Source organism: Oncorhynchus mykiss, chromosome 6 (genome assembly GCF_057628025.1).
Source record: "Oncorhynchus mykiss isolate SJ-2025 chromosome 6, ASM5762802v1, whole genome shotgun sequence".
In the NCBI taxonomy this organism is placed as follows: Eukaryota; Metazoa; Chordata; class Actinopteri; order Salmoniformes; family Salmonidae; genus Oncorhynchus; species Oncorhynchus mykiss.
The window spans coordinates 44,253,836-44,278,428 of record NC_143027.1 but is presented as its reverse complement, the minus strand read 5'-3'; the positions used below and the strand labels follow the sequence as shown (position 1 = coordinate 44,278,428).

The 24,593-nt window shown below is 40.3% G+C and overlaps 1 protein-coding gene across 1 annotated transcript in view; it reads left to right on the top strand.

Annotated features, from left to right (window-relative positions):
* The window catches only part of LOC110526006 (calcium-binding protein 7-like), a 48,297-nt gene extending 44,390 nt beyond the window's left edge, over nucleotides 1–3,907 (top strand). Inside the window, exons 3-5 of the mRNA XM_036980163.2 lie at nucleotides 3–115; nucleotides 707–857; nucleotides 1,171–3,907. Of these exons, the coding sequence (XP_036836058.1) occupies nucleotides 3–115; nucleotides 707–857; nucleotides 1,171–1,298 (392 nt within the window). The 3' untranslated portion in view covers nucleotides 1,299–3,907. The remainder of the gene's footprint in view (nucleotides 1–2; nucleotides 116–706; nucleotides 858–1,170) is intronic.
* The last annotated feature ends 20,686 nt before the right edge of the window (nucleotides 3,908–24,593 follow it).

Here is a 24,593-nt window from a genome sequence, read left to right as displayed (position 1 = left end):
AGGTGATGGTCAGGTGGATTTCGAGGAGTTTGTCACTCTCCTCGGACCCAAGCTGACAGCAGCCGGAATGCCTGACAAGTTCCACGGAACCGACTTTGACTCCGTGTTCTGGAAGGTAAGTAATAATTACCCGCATCTCTCCTGCTGATTACCACTGACAAGCTGAAGCAAAGTCTTCTGGGTGATCAGGATGCTTCGCTATAGCTGTCATAAATTATTTATTATTTATCGCGTTTATCTGAGTCTTTGTGACTTGGAACAAAGACAAATGTAATTGCCAGATTTGGTTGGATGGTTAATAGGACAGTGCCATCCCTTTCCTACGCTTGTCTTATTATCAAATGAAGTGAAATCTATGTAGATGTAATCAGGCATTGATTCTGTGACAGTTTCCCAGATAATTACCCTCCCATATTGAGAGTAATAGGAGTCACCAAGTATTTAGAGACTGATTCAGGCTTCCCTTGACAATGTCTATGCCTAAGCAGTGTTGTGTTCAATCTAAAACAAACACACACGTTGTAATGTGTGTATGGAAGTGTATGTTCCCAAGTCAAGACAGTCATTCAATATGTCACAGGCATCAATGGGCAGTGTTGTGCTTTTCACTCCATTGGGGTGAAAAACATAAAATCATCCTTGAAACAGTATCTCCACCATAGTGACAACAGCTTGTGATTGTCTGTGCGTGTGTGCTTGTGTCCAGACTGACATGCAGAAGCTGACGGTGGAGGAGCTGAAGAGGCTGCTGTACGATACGTTCTGCGACCACCTGACCATGAAGGACATCGAGAACATCATCAAGACCGAGGAGAGTCATATAGAGAACGCAGGGGCCTGCCAGGTGGATATAGACAGTAAGGGATCTTATAGTACACACTTTGTAGTAGACACTTTATAGTTCACACTTTATAGTTCACTCAGAGCATGCGTCTCAGGTGGATATAGATCATAAGAGACTTCTTGTACACACTATAATACACTGTGTATAATTGTTTTTTTTTTGAGACAGGCATATAGATTAACTGAGAGGGAGTAACAGGTGAGAGATATGGAAAGTTGACGTGGTGGGAAAATGCATAGCCCGGAGGTAGCTGCGTTATATGTACAGTAGCTCTTTTCCTCTAAAATACCTTCCTTGTCCTCTTGCCTCCCTTCCCTGTCAAGCAGCTAGTCCAACGCAGCAAGTCAAGCAGACGTGTGTACGCAAGAGCCTGATATGTGCTTTCGCCATTGCTTTCATCATCAGTGTCATGCTTATCGCAGCCAATCAGGTGCTGCGGAGCGGCATGAAGTAGACGGGGACACCTATGGCCTCCTGACCCTCTGAAAGAGACTAATGTAAGACACCTGGACAAATGACTGAGGAAAAACTTCTAAACAACAACCAAAACCCAACCATGACCAGAACAACAACAATGACAAAAACAACAACAGACGATCAAACCAACATTAAAATAAACTGAAAGGAAAAGAATACATGGCTCTCATCCAATTGACTTCATGGGCATATTTCCCAACTTGCTTCTTAAACTCCTTTCTGAATGGAACCCATTGCGCCCCTACTATGTGGGCCTGGAGGATGATCATCATCTGTGCATGAAGTGCATGGATTTAACCAGTCGTCTCTTGAAACATTTGTAGAAGTTATTATAAGTGTATATCCATAGAACTGTGTAACAAACATAGGTGTGTTTTAAATCACGTATGGTCAACTGTGAATTTCACTTTTGTTAATGGGGTTGGGGTCGGAGGTCAAGGTGTCAGGTTAAGGACCAAAGTTCAGTGGTCAGGGGAGGGAATGGAGAATTTGTTTTTCTGTACTGTGTACCAAATTTTATTTAATGATAGGAATACTTCACAGTTCTGCATGAACATAAGGGCTGTTTAGTAGACTACATGCTCGTATTGTAAAAGTAGTTTGTTGGGGAACTGTTCTTATCGACGTACTGTGGACTATTAACTTCACTGAGCACCCCATGACGATCATCATAGTATATCTTACTGCCAATGAAAAACAGCTCAGACGTGATGGATTGTATTAGCATATCACTGAGAAATCCTAAAGTATGTTATTGATATTTGTTATATGTGCATAACCTAGTGCAGGTAGCTAAGTGGTTAGAGCTTTTTGCCAGTAACCGAACGGTTGCTGGATCAAATCCCCGAGCCAACAACGTACAAATCTGTCATTCTGCCCCTGAACAAGGCAGTTAACCCTTCTGTTCTCCGGTAGGCTGTCATTGTAAATAAGAATTTGCTCTTAACACATTTGTTTTTTATTAACATACAAAGAAGAGGGTTGTATAAGATGAAGATGGAATATATTTTGTGCTCCTTGGTCAGTCCTATTTACATGGCTATATTGAGCAATAAATCATGAGTATATACATATCACATGTGATATCACCGGCCAGACATGATCTATATAGTCCTTTAGGCTCATCTATAGGGCAGCCCTGCACTGGAGAATCAAAGCAGGAGCAATTACTGCTTCTGTCCCATGGTAGGTTCTTGTTGTCCTTGGGATGCAAAGCCCGGACGTCTATGAGATAAAAGAAACAAACAAAAATAACTCATCTTTAAAGGACCTAAACAGTTATTCTGAAACTACCAGGAAGTTTAACAAGACAGGCTAAGTGGGTGGGGAGCTTATATTCATGAGCTCACCATGACTGACAGCTTTTTGAAAGCTCTATGTCAAGCAACTTGGATGTTTTGAGAAGTGTTGCAGTAAAATCATCTCAAGCACATTTGGTGATACACAAAGTAACTCAAACAACGTTAAAATTGCATCAATTCTATATATATTTTTTATACATCTCCTGTTTGGAATGTCTCTTGTGGTGAGGTTTACAGCAGCACTGACAAATTTGTTGGCTTTTGTTCCATGCTGGCTGAATACCTAGCTAACCAGTAATGAACACCAGACACGGATGAATGGGGTAACATATACAGTAAGTAGCTTTGCCATAGATGAAGAGGGTAAACTTTTAATTATATTTACTATCACCCTACAGTCAAAATTTAGCACCAGTAGAGTAGCTATATGCACCACGCCTCTCTGCAAACACATCTTTTATATTGGTTACAGGGCAGAACGTATGTAGGTAAGATAACATCATGTTACAATTGGTGTAATAAAATGAGAGTTAAAGGGATGTCACCTTGTACCCTTAATAATGATTCCAAGTGTTTAACATGGGGGAGGGGACCAGTAACTTTATGATAAAACTTTGTCAATGTAGAAGCAACAGTCATTTTTCATGGTCATCATAGTTTGATGACCAAAGTTTCCTTCAGATATTTCATGAAAAACTTGATTAAGGCACTACTGAAACATCAGGTTTCTATCCTCTTTCATTCTGGAGCTATACCGCAGCTATACTGAACATCAAATGGCCCGTGAAGCTCTGCAATAAAGCACTACTCCATGCCTGTGTAACATTTACGCTATCCCAGTGGTCTTTAAAGTGTTCTGCATGTTTGCCAATGTTGCCATTGAATGACGTCCATGAATACTGAGAGAATCTGTATACATCTGTAAGATACAAATGTCAACCAAAGCTATGAAAGTAAATCACTGTATGTAGTTAAAGGTCTCTTACAAAACACAAGATAATGAACATTTAATAGCGCATCATTAGGGCCTAGATTCAATCAGTTCCAACGCTAACCAGCGATATCTGACAACTGCATTGCAGTTTCATTGTTTTGTTGAGGTGATGTCACCTTAGGTGATGTAACTGTGCTGGAGCTATCAAATTGGTGAGCCGCTGCTCTTGTCGTCATTGTCACGTTTGACGTTTTACTGCACTGTTGGGAGCTAGCAACAAAAGCATTTCGCTGTACCCACCATAACATCTGCTAAACTGTGAACGTGACCAATAAACTTTGATTTGATACCACACCCGTCCTTAAACTCCCACCTGTGTTATAAGTTCAGAACGAGAAAATGTAGCCAAAATAGAAAAAATGACACTCAAATTGAAAATCATTGAAGTAAATAATGAGGATTTATACAAAAATATATACATTACCGCTCAAAAGTTGGGGGTCATTTAGAAATGTCCTTGTTTTTGAAAGAAAAGCAGATTTTTTGTCCATTAAAATAACATCAAATTGATCAGAAATACAGTGTAGACATTGTTAATGTTGTAAATGACTATTGTAGCTGGAAATGGCAGATATTTTATGGAATATCTACATAGGCGTGCAGAGGCCCATTATCAGCAACCATCACTCCTGTGTTCCAATGGCGCGTTGTGTTAGCTAATAAAACATCATTTTAAAAGGCTAATTGTGCCCCGGGGCCTCCCACTCCTCTTTCTATTCTGGTTAGAGCCAGTTTGCGCTGTTCTCTGAAGGGAGTAGAACACTGCGTTGTATGAGATCTTCAGTTTCTCTGCAATTTCTCGCATGGAATAGCCTTCGTTTCTCAGAACAAGAATAGACTGATGAGTTTCAGGAGAAAGGTCTTTGTTTCTGGCTATTTTTAGCCTGTAATCAAACCCACAAATGCTGATGCTCCAGATACACAACTAGTCTAAAGAAGGTCAGTTTTATTGCTTCTTTAATAAGCACCACAGTTTTCAGCTGTGCTAACATAATCGCAAAAGGGTTTTCTAATGATCAATTAGCCTTTTATAATGATACATTTGGATTAGCTAACACAACGCGCCATTGGAACATAGGAGTGATGGTTGCTGATAATGGGCCTCTGTACGCCTATGTAGATATTCCATAACAAAAAATCTGACGTTTCCAGCTACAATAGTTACAACATTAACAATGTCTACACTATATTTCTGATCAATTTTATGTTATTTTAATGGACAAAAAAATGGTTTTTCTTTCAAAACAAAGGACATTTCTAATTGACCCCAAACTTTTGAACCGTAGTGTATATAAACGCAACATGCAACAATTTCATTGATTTTACTGAGTTACAGTTCATATGAGGAAATCAGTCAATTGAAATAAATTCATTAGGATCTTTCACATGACTGGGAATAAAGAGGAATCTGGGAATCTGTTGGTCACAAATACCTCAAAGAAATGGGCCTCAGGATCTCGTCACGGTTTTTTTTGTGCATTCAAATTGCCATCGATAAAATGCAAAATTCCTGCCCCAACCATAACTCCACCGTCACCAATGCGGCACTGTGTTCACAACGTAGGCATCAGCAAACCGCTCGCCCACAAGACGTCATACATTTTTTTAAAGAAATACACGTGGTCTGCAGTTGTGAGGCCGGTTGGATGTACTGCCAAATTCTCTAAAACAATGTTGGAGGCAGTTTATGGTAGATACATGAACATTAAATTCTCTGGCAACAGCTCTGGTGGACATTCCTGCAAATTGCACTCTCCAAATTACATTCCTGCCAATTGCATGCCTCTTTAAAACTTGAGACATCTGTAGAATTGTATTGTGGATGACAAAACTGCACATTTTAGAGTGGCCTTTTATTGTGCACCTGTGTAATGATCATGTTGTTTAATCAGCTTCTTGATATGCCACACCTGTCATGTGGATGGATTATCTTGGCAAAGGAGAAATGATCACTAACTGGGATGTAAACCAATTTGTGCACAATTTTTTTTATTTTATTTAGCTTTTTGTGCACATGGAACATTTCTGGGATATTTTATTTCAGTTCATGAAACACGGGACCAACACTTTACATGTTGCGTTTATATTTTTGTACAGTTTACATCAGCCAAATCAAGGTGTAGATTACAACATACATACAAGTGTTTGAACTTGTTACAAGGCTGCATGGGATTATTACTGCCAGCCGCATTCCACACTGAATACCACTGCTGGCTTGCTACTGAAGCTAAGCAGGGTAGGTCCTGGTCAGTTCCTGGATGGGAGACCAGATGCTGCTGGAAGTGATTTTGGAGGGCCAATAGGAGGCACTCTTCCCTCTGGTCTAAAAAAAAAATCCCAATGCCCCAGGACACTGCCCTGTGTAGGGTGCTGTCTTTCGGATGGGACGTTAAACGGGTGTCCTGACTCTCTGAGGTCATTAAAGATCCCATGGCACTTATTGTAAGAGTAGGGGTGTTAACCCTGGTGTCCTGGCTAAATTCCCAATCTGGCCCTCAAACTATCCCGGTCACCTAATAATCCCCAGTTTACAGTTGGCTCATTCATCCCCCTCCTCTCCCCTGTAAGGTCGTTGCTGCAAATGAGAACGTGTTCTCAGTCGACTTACCTGGTAAAATAACGGATAAATAAATTACTAATGCAATAGCTTTAACGCAGGAAGACGCTTGCTGATTTGACAGCTCCAATGCAGTTACATCTCTGACATCGCCTAAATAAAAACAATTAAACAAACTGCTATGCAGTTGTCAGTTATCACGGGTTAAGGCAGAATGGGATTGAATCTAGCCCTGGGTTCTGTTGTTGGATCTCTGAATGTGGGCATGATGACATGGATTATATTGGTTGGAGATTTGACTATTCAGCTGTGAAGTGTATGAATCAGAGATGAGATCTCAATGTAACGAAAATAATAGGACAAAGCATTGGAGAGATACTGTGGAGCATGAACAAAATAACAAAAATAAAATGCCCTTCTCTATAATACTGAAATATGTATTGGAGGCTGAGGATATTTAATTTGTATTGAATATAACTTTTTTGTGTTTGACATGATTGTCAGAACCAGTATTTGTGTATTATGAACAAGCATACCACCGAGGTGATGGAATAATGATTACTGTCCTGTCTAAAAACAGTCAGGACAACAATTATCTCACGTGCATGAGCATTTTGTTAAATGCATCAAGGTTGCAAGAGGACATAATACAATTGCACATGGTCAATTTAGTTGTACTTTAAACAAATGTATTGAAAACAAATGTAGCACTTTGTAGTACTGCGCAAAACATACTTGTCTATGTTTTGAATAGTTACTGTTTTGTACATTTTCCTTATATCATCAAAAGAATGCAATGATGAAGAAGAGTAGATGACCCCGCCTAATTTGTTGTTACATTTAACTGGTAAATCTGTTGTTGGTACGTTCAGTTTGTGCGACAGTTGACTACACTGCTTAATTAAATGTCTTTATTTTTTACATATTCTAATGAGACGACAATATGTTGCCCTTTGAAACCGAGGGTCTGGAGAAGGTTGTTTGACGACCTGTTACATTGCCTTATCCTCTGAGACACTTTGGCATTGTACGTTTAAATAAAGTGTCAACGAAACATAGTTTATTGTCAAAGCAAAGCTGTACAGAAATAGAAACCAGTCAAATATTTATTTTCTTTTACAGGTGAAACAAAATGTGTTGTAATGTATAAATGTTGAGTCTACTGAATGTTCTAGTTCCATTCATTGTATTGTAATTTGATACTGTTTCTGGATCTTGCAAAAACATGTTACTGTATATTTTCCGCCCCCTGTGACATATGTTCATTGATCACACCAGATGTCTGTCTGTCGTGGGATGGTATTTCACATAAATAAAGTATATTAATGCGCAACTATTGATGAGTGAAAATTACATAAGACCTACAATCATAACACTGTCTTTGAATGATGACCAGCTCTATGAACAAGCGCTATTTGACATGATGACATTTCAGATAGTAACTCAACTTAAAAACTGACGTGTTTTCTTGGGTTCAGTAGATTTATGGATTGCTATTATATTCCATCTCAAGTCGCCTCTTGGCTTTCCAGAGTCTCTAGGTCCCAGGTGTGCAATCTGTCACATGTGGTTTAAGACTTTAGATAGTATGTCCCTTTGATGATGCTTACATTGCAGTATCACTAGTGGGCACACACATTTGATAGTCAGTCCATGTTGTATCTGTGGATCCCAGCTGATCACTATGATGCCTGTTGCCATCGTTCCTCCTTTGAGATGTTTTGGATTCTAGCCTAGTATCATCACCAATCCCCCAGGCTTCATATCACCTTCATCTGTCTCTTTGAAGGTTCTGATGGAAGTCAGGCTGCTGTAAGACAAAGTAGAACATCCCCTCATACATAACCAACATGGGAATAGACTGAGAGGTGTAACTCTACAGTATGGGGCATGTGCTATGCTCTTGATACAATTTGTCAAAATGTTGAAGGATATCGAACCTCGGCATCCAGCTGTTTTGATGTCGTTGGCTATTTGGGAGATATGGCTGAAGGGACTTGGTGACGTAGTTAAAGCTTGTGTATGCAGGTCCATCCCTTACAAAAATGCAGTATTGCATTCGACTTTGATATTTTGTACACAGTAATTGCAGAATAAATGCAGTTTTACTGTACTCTAACTGCAGTTGCAAAAGCAAAAACATTTCGTAGGGGACTGATCTGGGGGTGAATGGTTATGTGTCCCCGTTAAAGAGGCTTATTTTCAGGGTCTATGGTCCACATTCCCATCCAAGGGTTTAGACCCAACTTATCAAAGGAAGTGAAATCCATGTAGATGTTATCAGGTGTTAATTCTGAGACAGTTTGCCAGATAATTACCCTCCCATTTTGACAGTAATAGGATTTACCAAATATTTAGGGACCGATTCAGGCTTACCTTGGCAATGTCTATGCCTAAGCAGTGTTTTTGTGTTCAATCTAGAACAAACACACATGTTGTAATGTGTGTATGGAAGTGTATGTTCCCAAGTCAAGACAGTCATTCAATATGTCACACGCATCAATGGGCAGTGTTGTGCTGTTCTCTCAGGCTAGAAAGTCCAGGATCAACTTACCATTCCTAAATCTTAACCATATCCATTGGGGTGAAAAACATAAATCAACAGTTCCTGTTTGTCTGTGCGTGCGTGCGTACGTTCTGCGACCACCTGACCATGAAGGACATCGAGAACATCATCAAGATCGAGGAGAGCCATATAGAGAACCCAGGGGCCTGCCAGGTGGATATAGACAGTAAGGGATCTTATAGTACACACTTTGTAGTAGACACTTTATAGTTCACACTGTATGATACACACTTTAACATGCGTCTCTGGTGGATATAGATCGTAAGAGACTTCTTGTACACACTATAACACACTGTGTATATATATTTTTTTTGAGACAGGCATATAGATTAACTGAGAGGGACAAACAGGTGAGAGATATGGAAAGTTGACGTGGTGGGAAAACGCATAGCCCGGAGTTATATATACAGTAGCTCTTTTCCTCTAAAATACCTTCCTTATCCTCTTGCCTCCCTTCCCTGTCAAGCAGCTAGTCCACCGCAGCAAGTCAAGCAGACGTGTGTACGCAAGAGCCTGATATGTGCTTTCGCCATTGCTTTCACCATCAGTGTCATGCTTATCGCAGCCAATCAGGTGCTGCGGAGCGGCATGAAGTAGACGGGGACATCTATGGCCTCCTGACCCTAGACAAATGACTGAGGAAAAAACAACAACAACAACAACAACCACAACTAAACCCCTATCCAAGGGTTTAGACCCCGCTTCTCCATCTCATTCTTAGGGAAGACAACATCTTAACACCAAAGAATGTATGCATTTCTCACCATTCATGTGGCATGGATTCCACCTCAGAACCTCTAAATTGGTGCCACAAAGTGTTTAGTCTGCCAGAAAGCTAAACCAACAAGAAGAAATTTAGCTAGCTAGCTTTAGCTACTAGGGGTAGCTAAGGGTTGAGTGTTGTGTTGTTGGGGTTCATTGAGACAGGACTGCTATGAAGGTCTGGCTGCATTTCACTTTAGGTAACATGAATGTGGTATTAGTCTAACTAATCTGCTACCAAGCAAGCTAGCTATCAATCTCACTGTGTTCCACTCACTGTCTGAAGGCCTAGCAAAAACTGTCTAGTCTTTTAAAAGCTGTCTGTCTATGCCACCCAAAAAGCTAACTTTTTGCAACAGGAAAATACATCTGATTGTGGGTTGCTGTAACATCAGTAGCTAACTAGCTAGCTCTCGACTCTAACTAGCTAATGTTAGCTAGCTAACTTGAATAGCTAATTCTGTGAAACACAATAATAGCTACATCCATGTATTGTTGTTAAGCTACCATAGCTGCTCTCTGTGCAAGCAATTGTGATACAGCTATAGCTTTATACCCCCAAAGCTGATGGGGTGGCTTGCCCAGTTAACCTGAACTTAGCTAGCTAGCTAACTAACTAAAGTAGCTAGAGTATTTGATTACCTTATTTTCTATTGTTAGGCAAGCTAGCTAACTGGCTAGATATCTATCCAAATTCTAGCCCATAATCATAATCCTAGTGTGTCTACTACAAAAAAATTATATTGATGAGAAAGAGTAACTAAGAGGAAGATTTGGCATTAGACAATTCATTATCCTATGTGAGCGATAGCGCATGGTTAATACTCATCTTGGGGGTCTGTGGGTTATAATCAACATGAAAGGTGTCCCATCAACATTGCGCTGATATATTTCAACAAATGTGCAGGGGAGTCTAATGTGTTGTTCTTTTTTTCAGAAAATAATGCTTGATGGTAGACATATATTTCCTGGTGTTGTTACGTGTACTCCTGCTCTCCCTCTCCGGTGCTAGACGTCACCGATCTACTAACCACCGGTCCTAGCAATCCATCTTTATGCACACCTGTACCCTATCATCAGTCACACCTGGACTTCATTATTACCTTCATTACTTAACATTTATCTAGCACTCTGTTTTGTCAGTCATCAGGTAGTATTGTTTGTGTTTCCATGTTTTGTATCATTGTATCATGTTCATTATCATTAAACTCACTAACTGCACCTGCTTCCTGACTCCTTGCGTCTACAGGAGTGGAGTACATGGGGAGCCAGCTGGTGTTGTCAGGGCTGTCTATCCCTCTCTAGATGGACAGAATGCTGGATAAAGACATAAATGACGCTAAATAGGAATTTAATACAACTTTATAATCCATTGGTTAGAATGGAAAATATGTCTTCACTCTTTCCCATCGCCAACAAATACACAAGTTGACACAGGGTCAGCAGCAGTGCAGAGGCCCTGTATGGAGAGCAATTGTGGGGGGTTAGGTGGCTTGATCATGATCAAGGGCACAATGGCAGAAGATGGTACATGGGATCAATGAGCAACAGCCTTCCAGCTGCCAGTTCAATTCCACTCCCATTTTTTCTTGCCCGGACCGGGGCACATTTCTGGTTCAGGGGCAAATTCTTATATTTGTCCGATCAATACACAGCTGATTCCTATGATCAACGTATCAAGCTTTGATGGTTTGAATCAGATGTGTAGTGCTAAGGCAAAAACAAAAATGTGCACCACTTTGATTCCTTACGATCAGGATCAGGAAACTAGGGTGCTCTAGGGCTAGGCAACTACAGGAGCAATGAATGAGTGTGGTGCAATGACTACAATGGTCCAAGCCAAGGATGACACAAAAATGGGTATGTATTTGAACTGGCAGCTGGAAGGCTCCCATGTACCATTTCCTGCCATTTTACCCTTGAGCAAGGCACCCCTACACTCTCTACTCAGGGGTGCTGCACTGCAGGGTGTTGGGAAAAACAGAGGACAGATTTCCGTTCTAACCAATGGACAATAAAGTATCTATTCTCTCCTTGTTCTTTGCACATCTCTACACCCACACCGCTGTTGCCTCTATTGCACCACTGTACAAGTAGTCCTTGTATTGTACTACACTGCCATTACTGTATGTATGGCTACTAGTATGTATGGCTACTATTTAATTGTGCTGTTAACTATTCCGTATCTTCAGAACAAATACACTTTGAATTATTACTATGGCTCTACATTTGGAAGTGGCCTACTTAAATATTTGACACTTTGAAATACTAATTTCTCTATTACTATGACTACTTTGAGTATTATTGTGAATGACTTGTTTATTGTGAAAAATTGTGATCTTGTGAGAAACTAATATATCGTATTATAAAATGTTTACTTTGCCAACAAATGTGAGAGCCGGAATTAGACAGCTGAAATTATACTTTTGAATTTGAGATTGAAATACAAACTGAAATCTTGACACTGACAGGCCTATAACATCTCACCTGTAGCCTAATATGAAATGAACTCATGCAGAATTATGTATTTCTTGCAGTACAATGATACACCAAATGTTATTTTTGTCTCAGGAAAAGGAGTGGAGCAATATGGTAAGATTTCTTTCAGTAATTTGAGCAAATGCGAATATGGGTATTTTTAATCAGTGATTGGTCCTTTTACAGCTGTCAGTATTTCAACCACGTAAAATATGCATCAGAAACAGGATTTAGATTTCAGTGGTTTTAATCTGAAATTGTTTGCCAGGGAAGAATATTTAGGCTACGCTGTTTAGAGATAATGCATATTCTCCCCGGGCCCATCAAGAGAAGCAACATTGAAAGAGAAAGCTTTACAGATGTCAGCTAGATGATTGCTGCATTCATTCTTTAATTTAAGACATTTACTCTTGTCTGTACCAATGTATTTGTTGTGTACAGCAGGGGCCTCTATTTTTTTTAGCTTTGAAATAGGCATATTCTTCTCTTCTCCTATCCCCTGCAACTCTTCCCCAGGTCCTTAGAGTACAAGAGATACTTGTACGTTCTGTATGGTCATGTTCTGACCTTAGTTCCTTTATTATGTCTTTGTGTTAGTTTGGTCAGGGCGTGAGTTGGGGTGGGTAGTCTGTTCTTTTTCTATGTAGTATTTATGTGTTTGGCCTGGTATGGTTCTCAATCAGAGGCAGGTGTCGTTTGTTGTCTCTGATTGAGAATCATACTTAGGTAGCCTGTTTTCCCCATTTTAGTTGTGGGTGATTGTTTTCTGTCACTGTGTCTTCACCAGACAGAACTGTTTAGTTTTCGTTCGTTCTCCTTGTTATTTTGTTTTTGGTGTTCAATGTTAATAAATTATCAACATGGATCACGTACCACGCTGCGCATTGGTCCTCCTCTCTTTCTCCAGACAACAACCGTTACAAGTGCATGTTTTCTGTCAATATGCACTACCGTTCACAAGTTTGGGGTCACTTAGAAATGTCCTTGTTTTTGAAAGAAAATCACATTTTTGAACAAATTGATCAGAAACAGTGTGTAGACATTGTTAATGTTGTAAATGACTATTGTAGCTGGAAACGGCTGATTTTTTATGGAATATCTACATAGGCGTACAGAGGCCCATTATCAGCAACCATCACTCCTGTGTTCCAATGGCACGTTGTGTTAGCTAATCCAAGTTCATAATTATGAAAGGCTAATTGATCATTAGAAAACCCCTTTGCAATTATGTTAGCACAGCTGAAAACGGTTGTTCTGATTAAAGAAGCAATATAACTGGCCTTCTTTAGACTAGTTGAGTATCTGGAGCATCAGCATTTGTGGGTTCGATTACAGGCTCAAAATGTCCAGAAACAAATAACTTTTTTCTTAAACTCGTCAGTTTATTCTTAAAGGCTATTTCATGTGAGAAATTGCCAAGACACTGAAGATCTCATACAACACTCTCTACTTCTCCCTTCACAGTACAGCGCAAACTTGCTCAAATACCAGTCCCCACAGCCAACAGTGATGAGGCGACATTTATAAGTGACCCCAAACCTTTGAACGGTAGCGTACTTGGTCAAATAATGGTTAACAAAGAACTCTAAGGGGGGCCCAATAAAATCTGTGATTTTTTCCCTCAAATTCTGTTTTATATTTTCCCAAATTATGTTCTGATTTATTTTTCCTTGTTTTAGATTTTCTTTGTTTTTCACTCTTAAAATTACAATTGTTCATTGAATAACAACGGAATTGGATGTTCTGAGTCCATGTCAGTGCTTACATCACATCAGAAAACACTTTTTGTGGTTCTGGAAGAACACATTCTTTTTGAGGGAGAACTACAAAAAAAAATGAAAGACCCTCACCAGGATAGGGAAGAGAATAATTATCTCTGGCCCCCTTCCGTGCTACCGAAGGGGTTCGTAACGTTTCAGCCGACTCAGCCGACAGATTACACGAGTAATCTGAAGAAACTTTGCAACGACAGGAATTTCTCTTTTTGTGACAACTTTGATTTGCTGTGGGAGCAACCAGCACTTTTTTTTAAAGAAACGGGATTCACCCTAACCGCAGGGGTTCCAATATTATTTCCAGCAACATCACAAACTGTGTTAGAGACTGACAGGCAGGTTCTGGTAGTGCTTCAGTTCTCCCTGTCAGAATAAGCAACAGAGGACTTGGAAATCAAATCAACTCCTATAGAAATGGCACTATAGTTATTGTGAGTAACCTAATTTATGTTCCTTTAACTCCACCTTCTAGTGAGTTTAAGCAAATGGTCATCTTCTACCATTCTGATAGATTGGAGAATGTGAGAAACAAGATGTGTGCAAACCTGGTGGCCAACTACAAGAAACATCTGATCTCTGTGATTGTGAACAAGGGTTTTGCCACCAAGTACTAAGTCATGTTTTGCAAAGGGTGTCAAATACTTATTTCCCTCATTAAAATGCAAATCACTTTATAACATTTTGACATGCATTTTTTCTGGATATTGTTGTTGTTATTCTGTCTCTCACTGTTCAAATAAACATGTCATTAAAATTATAGACTGATAATTTCTTTGTCAGTGGGCAAACGTACAAAATCAGCAGGGGATCAAATACTTTTTTCCTCACTGTAGAATTAATTGTAATATTATTCTATTGGTTTTTAAATCAATCCACGATTGTGCACCCCAATACATGTCAGACATGCTTTTAAGTGATGTACCCAGTATGTCCCTCAGGCCTTCTGGCACTGTCTTTTTAACTACGGAGAGGCATCCTTTAGTTACTTTGCCCCCAACCTCTGGAATAGCCTGAGGGGGGCTGAAACTCTGGACATTTTTTTTAAAAGAGATCTTAAAACACAACTTTTTTGCTTTGCTTTTTCTTAGGGTGCTTTTTAGACATTCAGGTTTTACTGTTATAGTTTTTTTTATTCTCTTATATTTGTTATGTAGTAATTATTTTCGTTTTTATTTTCATTGTTTTTATTTTTTCCTGTGAAGAAAATTGTGTTGCATTCCATGTGTGAAAAGTGCTGTATAAATAAACTTGATGATTTGATTTAATTTGAGTGTAATTCCCCTTTTCTGCTTCTGGCCCTTTAATTGTGCATCTAGGGAGTGAGGGATGTGCCATCTAATGTGCTGGTCTTATGATGGTTCTGTACTGCTTCTGCTCATTTCATGGCAAAGTTTGCAAATTACAAATAATACAAACAAATGATATACTTACTCATGATATACTTCTGCCAGGTAAGCCAAACTTTTCAGCAAACATTTAATTGAGAAGGTTTTGTGGAAAGTACTGTATTTCTGTCAACCCCCAAGATGGTTATCACATCAACTGGATGCAGCAGAGTGATAAACAATCGTGCTCACCACATAGACAGACGGGCAATATTGCTGGAAATTAATTGTCAGATAGTGTCAGGTTTGCCTTTTATTAAGCCAATACTGGCTTACCAGGCGTGGGATAATTTCTATTTTGCGTTGATTAGATAGTAGCTGGGAGCTTGCGGTGTCTGATACGCTACTTCTGAGATTTGTTTCCGACAGTTTGGGGTGAAAGCTGCATGTACTTTCATGATGAGCTACTCATAGGTGGGCTGCAATTGACCTGTTGGAGACCCCTGATGTTTGGACGGAAGAGAACCTGCAGGCCTAGCGTTATTTGACTAGACAAGTCTAAGCCTATGAAATTACACTACCGGTCAAAAGTTTTAGAACACTTACTCCTTCAAGGGTTTTTCTTTATTTTTACTATTTTCTACATTGTAAAATAACAGTGAAGTCATCAACACTATGAAATAACACATATGGAATCATGTAGTAACCAAAAAAGTGTTAAACAAATCAAAATATTTTATATTGAAGATTATTCAAAAGTAGCCACCCTTTGCCTTGATGACAGCTTTGCACATGCTTGGCATTCTCTCATCCAGCTTCATGAGGTAGTCACTTGCAATACATTTCAATTAACAGGTGTGCCTTCTTAAAAGATAATTGGTGGAATTTCTTTCCTTCTTAATGTGTTTGAGCCACTCAGTTGTGTTGTGACAAGGTATACAGAAGATAGTTTATTCAAGTGCAGTCGCAAAAACCATCAAGCGCCACAAGAATGGAAGACCCAGAGTTACTTCTGCTGCAAAGGATAAGTCCATCAGAGTTACCAGCCTCAGAAATTGCAGCCCAAATAAATGCTTCACAGAGTTCAAGTAGCAGAAGAGAAGAGACTTGCTTGGGCCAAGAAACACGAGCAATGGACATTAGAACGGTGAAAATCTGTGCTTTGGTCTGGTGTCCAAATTTGAGATTTTTGGTTCCAACCGCTGTGTCTTTGTGAGATACGGTGTGGGTGAACGGATGATCCCCGCATGTATATTTCCCACTGTAAAGCATGGAGGAGGTGTTATGGTGTGGGAGTGCTACACTGTGATTTATTTAGAATTCAAGCACACTTAACAAGCATGGCTCCCACAGCATTCTGCAGCGATTTGCCATCCCATCTGGTTTGGGCTAAGGGGGACTATCATTTGTTTTTCAACAGGACAATGACCCAAAACACACCCCCAGGCTGTGTAAGGGCTATTTGACCAAGGAGAGCGATGGAGTGCTGCATCAGATGACCTGGCCTCCACAATCCCCCGACCTCAACCAAATGTAGATGATTTGAGATGAGTTGGACTGCAGAGTGAAGGAAAAGCAGCCAACAAGTGCTCATTATATGTTGGTACTCCTTCAAGACTGTTGGAAAAGCATTCCAGGTGAAGCTGGTTGAGAGAATGCCAAGAGTGTGCAAAGCTGTCATCAAGGCAAGGAAGAATCTCAAATATAAAATATATTTTGATTTGTTGAACACTTTTTTGGTGTTAATTTACAGTTTTGATGTCTTCACTATTATTATACAATGTAGAAAACAGTAAAAATAAAGAAAAACCCTTGAGTGAGTAGGTGTTCTAAAACTTTTAACTGGTACTCTATATATATATTTTTTACATATATTTAACCCCTTTTTTTGCATTTATTGTGTTATGCACAAAACTACCTTCATACATCCATTCGTTCATCCGGTTATCTTCAGACGAGTTCAGTGACACTTGTGGGAGTCAGAGAAAAACGAAGCACACCATCATGTTCATGAGAGTCTCATCTTTCCATATTAGTTCATGGGCTAAACTGTTCAGACACTAGAGACGTCTTTGTGAAAATACAGATTTTCGGGATGTCTCATCATGGTCTGACAAACATCGCTCTTGCACTGCCACCTTTCACTGCAGTTGCGGAAGTGTGACACTGGCGGGTGAGGTGGATCTCCTGGAACTCCCTCTCTCTATTCATCCGTGAGTGTGTGTGCGTGTGCGTGTGCCTGCCTGCCTGTGTGTATGGAGGGGACTATTAGTACCATGTTGGTAAAAAGCCCTGTTGAGCCTGTTCACACCAACACATATAAATGGATATGTTTCACCTCTACGTTAATGATGACTATTTCTCCTGTGCTCCTCCGTTGAAATCAGAGGCTGTGTCTCTTCCGAGTGGCGCAGCAGTCTAAGGCACTGCATTGATCCCGGGCTGTATCACAACCGGTCCCATAGGGCACCGCACAATTGGCCCAGCTTCGTCCAGGTTAGGGTTTGGCCGGGGGGCTTTACTTGGCTCATCGTGCTCTAGCAACTCCTTGTGTCGGGCCGGGAGCCTGCAGGCTGACCTCGGTTGTCAGGTGAACAGTGTTTCCTCCAACACATTGTTGTGGCTTGCTTCCAGGTTAAGCGGGCGGATGTTAAGAAGCACAGTTTGGTGGGTCATGACTCTACCTTCGCCTCCCGAGCTGGTTGGGGAGTTGCAGCAATGAGACAAGATCGAAATTGTGGAGAAAAAGGGGGTTAAAAATGTTAAATAAGAAGTTAGACTCTTCATAATTTTACTACAGAAGTCCTTTCTCCCCAGAGTGTGGTTTGATTACTTTGTTAAAATACAGTTCACATATGCTTTGCAAATGGTCATAATCAAACGCAAACAACTAGAGATGAAGCTGATGTAGTTCTCTATACCTTAGATGTACTGTTATTGACTAGGATTAAGTGGCCGGAACTGTCAATGTCAACTCCACCTGCATTGGACATACAGCCATTATCAACGAGCTGCCACACAACCAGAAAAATATCCTTCCTTCACCGGCTAACAAGCCCGAAGTTCACATATTTCACAGTATTGTTAGCACGCTATTTAGGTTGCTATTGTAAGATATGGTCTGGTGCAACATATCTGGCTACCCAGCTCCACCCAGATATGCTACCACCAAATCTGAATCATTAAATCTCTAACTCAACCTTTAACTTTCCTCACTGCCCCTGAGCCCTCTATTTCACAGGTCAATGACTGTGGAGAAATCAACCAACTGCAAGGAAACCAAGCAATGTTACGTTTCCAGCCAGGAGGAAATGTCACTACTGTAACGGCCGTCGTCGGTGGAAGAAGGTGAGGACCACGGTGCAGCGCGGTAAGTGTTCATGATTTTTTATATAATCAAACTGAACACTAAACAAAATAACAACTAGGATGACCGAAGAAACGAAACAGTCCTGTCTAGTGATGACACACAAAACAGAAAATAAACACCCACGAAACACAGGTGGAAAACGGTTACCTAAGTATGATTCTCAATCAGAGACAACTAACGACACCTGCCTCTGATTGAGAACCATACCAGGCCAAACTCAAAAACCAACCTAGAAAAATAAACATAGACTGCCCACCCCAACTCACACCCTGACCATACTAAAACAAAGACAAAACAAAGGAACTAAGGTCAGAACGTGACAACTACTTTTGACCCATTAGTCAACACTGGGTTGTTTCTGTTAAGGGGATAATATTTGATTTCGTCAGCAGAACGAAAAAGGTGTTTGGAGAAAGAAGTATAGGTCCAGTGAGAGTTGGTTTTATAGTTCATTCTTAAAAGTGTAAGCCGTTTTGAGGTGGGAGGGGGAGTTCTAAGCTGACATATGGAATTGTTTTAAGGTGGTCATACTATGGATCATTTAGCTATTTGATTTAGAATTTTAGGACCCCTTTAGGTATCAATCATTTTTTACAAATTATTTGATCAAATATTGCATTTGGCCTTTACTACTATAGCCCAGAGAAATGCATTGAATAGCACAGTCATTTGATTTGATTCATTAGGATCCCCAATAGCCAACGCCAATGGCGACAGAAGGTCTTATTGGGGTTCGAAGTACAACAAAAAAGACATTACAGACAAAATACTTTACAATTTACATACATTTAAAAACATGAACATGTTTGTGTGTGTGTGTGTGTGTGTATATGCATCAGTTCAAATCAAATTGCATTGGTCACATAAACATGGTTAGCAGATGTTAATGCGAGTGTAGCGAAATGCTTGTGCTTCCAGTTCTGATCGTGCAGTAATATCTAACAAGTAATCTAACAATTTCACAACAACTACCTTATACACACAAGAGTAAAGGGATGAATAAGAATATGTCCATATAAATATATGGATGAGCGATGGCCGTGCGGCATAGGCAAGATGCAGTAGATGGTATAGAGTACAGTATATACATATGAGATGAGTAATGTAGGGTATGTAATCATTATATAAAGTGACTAGTGATACATTTATTACATCCAATTATTAATTAAAAAAGTGCTAGAGATGTGAGTCAGTATGTTGGCAGCAGCTACTCAATGTTAGTGATGGCTGTTTAACAGTCTGATTGATGGCCTTGAGATAGAAGCTGTTTTTCAGTCTCTTGGTCCCAGCTTTGATGCACCTGTACTGGGCCCCACCCCCGTCCCAAAGCACTCACAGATGGCCCAGTCCTCGCAAATCAGTCCCTCCCAGCTGCAGTCAGAGCAGTAGATGTTCACCCCTCGTGTCCAGTCTGCAAATGAATCGCGCATGCGGGAAGCCGCCGCTGGCTGATCCCGCCCTGGCTTACATTCAGGGAAGATGTAAATGTAAAATGTTCTTTGTCTGAAATAAATCACTGCACAAAAATAAATCACTACATTTAACTCACTTACTCAGTCACTTACTCACATTGTCCACTGTGTGTGTGCCTCTCAGTGACTTTATAAGCTAAACATCTAGCTGGCTAGCTCATCATGTCTCAGTCTAAACTGTACAATCAAAAATACAGAAAGAAGTGGGAATCAAACCCTAAATTCAAAGACTGGTTGAAGCCGTTTAATGGAGATGATACACGGGCATACTGCCTGTATTGTAAGGCTGATTTCTACGCCAAACTTAGTGATTGATGTAAAAAAAACACATGACAACTCAAAAACATACTCAAAAGACAAAAGCCTTATAACAGTTCCACCCAAAACAAGCTGCCATTTGTGGCAAAAAAAAAATTAGGCCACCGTGGCATTAGCTATCGCTGAACACTGTTCGATGCTGGCATGTGATCACATTGGAAAAGCATGTAGCGCTGCTTTCTCTGCTGCTACCCACTTCAAAATGGACAAAGTGCACAGAAATGATCAATGGTGTTCTAGCACCATACTTTCTGAAAAGTTGGTCGCAGTTGTGGGTGACCAGCATTTCAGCCTCCTCCTCAATGTGTCCACAGATGTAAGTGTTTCTATGTACCAGGGGCTTGTGATAAGGTACTTTAGTGACACCAAGCAGACAATTGTATCAACATTTCTGGGGCTTGTTGAGTTGGAGGGAGGAGATGCCAAATCTATAGCCCATGCTGTTGTGGCTTTCCTCGAGAAGTGTTGTCTTAAAAAGAGAAACTCCTGGGGATAGGGACTGACAATGCCTCTGTTATGATGGGGATTAACAATGGGGTCCATAAAGTGCTGAAGGAGGAGTATGACCTCAAATATCTGGTTCTTATTTGCTATGTGTGCCACTCTCTGCATCTTGCTCATTTGTAGTTCTAAACATATTTAGGGTGTTTTTTACTCACTTTTTGTCTCTCCCACAACGTTATTCCTCTCTCCTACTGCGTCCATCACAATTACATGCACATGGCCAAATATGCAAATTAAGGGGATGACGTCATTTAGCACAGCCAATAGCTACTTTCCTCACTGAGGAGTTGGCAACACTGGAGCCCACAGGTTTTGGTAGCGGGCCATGTCAGTGGAACTGTATTGTCCGCAAAGCGAGCAAAGAAGTTGTTTAATTTGTCTGGGAACAAGACGTCGGTGTCTGCGACGAGCTGGTTTTATTTTTGTAATCCGTGTTTGACTGTAGAACCTGCCACATACGTCTCGTGTTTGAGCCGTTGAATTGCGACTCTACGTTGTGTCTCTATACTGACGCTTAGCTTGTTTGATTGCCTTGCTGAGGGAATAACTACACTGTATTCTTTCATATTCCCAGTCTTCTTGCCTTGGTTAAAAGTGGTGGTTCGCGCTTTCAGTTTTGCGCGAACGTTCACATCTATCCATGGTTTCTGGTTAGGGTAGGTTTAGCAATGGTCGAGGGTTTTAGCAGCGCGAGTACAACATTCAATATGTTGACAGAATTTTGGGGTTTTTCCCTCAAATTTGCTTTGTTAACTTCTTCGATATAGGGGGCGCTCTTTTACTTTTTGGATGAAAAACGTTCCCGTTTTAAACAAGATATTTTGTCACGAAAAGATGCTCGACTATGCGTATAATTTGGAAAGAAAACACTCTGACGTTTCCAAAACTGCAAAGATATTGTCTGTGAGTGCCACAGAACTGATGTTACAGAAAAAACCCAGATAAAAATACAATCAGGAAGTGCCGCATTTTTTTAAACAGCCTCATGGCAATGACTCCTTATATGGCTGTGGAGGAGCTAGGAGTCAGCTTACCTTTTCCACGTTTTCCCCAAGGTGTCTGCAGCATTGTGACGTATTTGTAGGCATATCATTGGAAGATTGACCATAAGAGACTACATTTACCAGGTGATAGCTTGGTGTCCTCCGTCGCAATTATTGCGTAATCTCCAGCTGCAGTATTTTTCCGTTTGGCTCTGATGAGAAACCGACTGCCAGGAATGATTTTTCATCTAATAGAATTGTGAAAAACACCTTGAGGATTGATTCTAAACAACGTTTGCCATGTTTCTGTCGATATTATGGAGCTAATTTGGAAAAAAGTTTGGCGTTGTAGGTGACTGCATTTTCTTTTTTTTTTCTTGTGATGAACAAAACGGAGCTATTTCTCTTACACAAATAATATTTTTGGAAAAAATGAACATTTGCTATCTGACTGAGAGTCTCATCATTGAAAACATCCAAATTATTTTATTTGAATGCTTTTCTTGTTTTTGTGAAAATGTTGCCTGCTGAATGCTAGGCTTAATGCTAAGCTATCAATACTCTTACACAAATGCTTGTGTAGCTTTGGTTAAAGCATATTTTGAAAATCTGAGATGACAGTGCTGTTAACAAAAGGCTAAGCTTGTGTTTCAATATATTTATTTCATTTCATTTGCGATTTTCATGAATAGGAAACGTTGCGTTATGGTAATGAGCTTGAGGCTATGATTACGCTCCCGGATACGGGATTGCTCGACGCTAGAGGTTAAAATCCCCAGCTACAGTAAATGCAGCCTCAGGATACGTGGTTTCCAGTTTGCATAAAGTCCAGTAAAGTTATTTGAGCACTGTCGTGATATCCGCTTGGGCAGAATATAGACCGCTGTGGCTATTATTGACTAAAATTATCCCGGGAGACAGTACGGTCAGCATTTGATTGTGAGATATTCTAGGTCAGGTGAACAGAAGGACTAGAGTCCCTGTATGTTATCACAGTTGCACCATAAATCGTTAATCATAAAACATATACCTCCACCTTTCTGCTTCCGGAGAGATGTTTGTTCCTGTCGGCGCAATATACTGAGAAAACAACTGACTTTACAGAGTCAGACAGTATATCTTGAGAGAGCCATGTTTCTGTGAATCAGAGTATGTTACAATACCTGGTGTCTCTCTGAAAAGCAACTTTTGCCTTCAGCTCATCATTTTTATTATCCAGAGATTGGACATTAGCGAGTAAAATACTCGTGAGTGGTGGGGGGTGTGCACACTTCCTAAGTCGGACCAGAAGACCTCCTCGAGTACCTCTTCTCCGTTGGCGTTGTTTTGGGTCAGCCTCTGGAATAAGTTAAATTGCTCTGGGGAGAGCAAACAAAGGATCTGCTCCAGGGAAGTCGCAATCCTGCTCGTAATGCTGGAAGTTCTGGTGAGGTACTTCCGCTCTAATATCCAATAGTTCTTCCCGGTTGTATGTAATGACACAAAACAATTCCTGAGCTAATAACTTAAAATATAGTACCTAAAACAAACAATATACTGCAGAGTTGCTTAGAAGCTAGTCGCGATGCTGCCATCTCAGTCGGCGCCATCATACAGACAGAGAGGAGTGCCTGGAATGGCAACTGATCAGCCTCTGACCGCAAGGCACTAAAGAGGTAGTGCGAATGACCCAGTACGTCACTGGGGCCAAGCTTCCTACCATCCAGGAACTCTATACCAGGCGGTGTCAGAGGAAGGCTCTAAAAATTGTCAGACTCCAGCCACCCCAGTCATAGTCTGTTCTCTGCTGCCTGTGACTGGAACAAATTGCAAAAATCGCTGAAGTTGGAGACTTTTATCTCCCTCACCAACTTCAAACATCTGCTATCTGAGCAGCTAACCGAGCGCTGCAGCTGTACATAGTCTATCGGTAAACAGCCCACCCATTTTTACCTACCTCATCCCCATACTGTTTTTATTTATTTACTTTTCTGCTCTTTTGCACACCAATATCTCTACCTGTACATGACCATCTGATCATTATCACTCCAGTGTTGTTAATCTGCAAAATTGTAATTATTCGCCTACTGTAATTATTTGCCTATTCGCATGCCTTTTGCACACAATGTATATAGACTCCCCTTTTTTTTCTACTGTGTTACTGACTTGTTAATTGTTTACTCCATGTGTAACTCTGTGTTGTCTGTTCACACTGCTATGCTTTATCTTGGCCAGGTCGCAGTTGCAAATGAGAACTTGTTCTCAACTAGCCTACCTGGTTAAATAAAGGTGAAATAAAAAAATAAAATAAAAACTTTTATTTCTTATTCTTATCCATGTTTTTGTTAAACTGCATTGTCAGTTAGGGGCTTGTAAGTAAGCATTTCACTGTCAACACCTGTTCTATTCGGTGCATGTGACTAATACGATTTGATTTGATTTGAGTGGCTGCATCAACGACCCTCCGACCCAACCCTTCTTAAGTCAGGAGTTGCACATGTATGTCACGGCAACAGCAACACAGCTACGTCTACACTCTAGTTAACCATCATATACTAAAATCTCCACATAAGACACTAGCCAGCCAGCCGCATATCATGAGTTAGAAGATTATGAATATTATTAAGTTATTATTTGATACAAGCATTGAAGATAAATCACCGTCAGTAAAACAAATTGCCCTCGCTACCTAGAAGATTTACATCAATCATCAACAATCAGCTGATAGCCCACCCTCTTTTCCCTCATGTCAATCATATGTTTAGGAGGCAGTGTAACTAGTGTGCTTACAATTTATGATGTGGGAGTGGGTTGTTGCTGAAATAATTAGGCCTATTTTCACTACAGAGGCTTTTAGTATGTTATGAATTTCAAGGTATGATTTATGA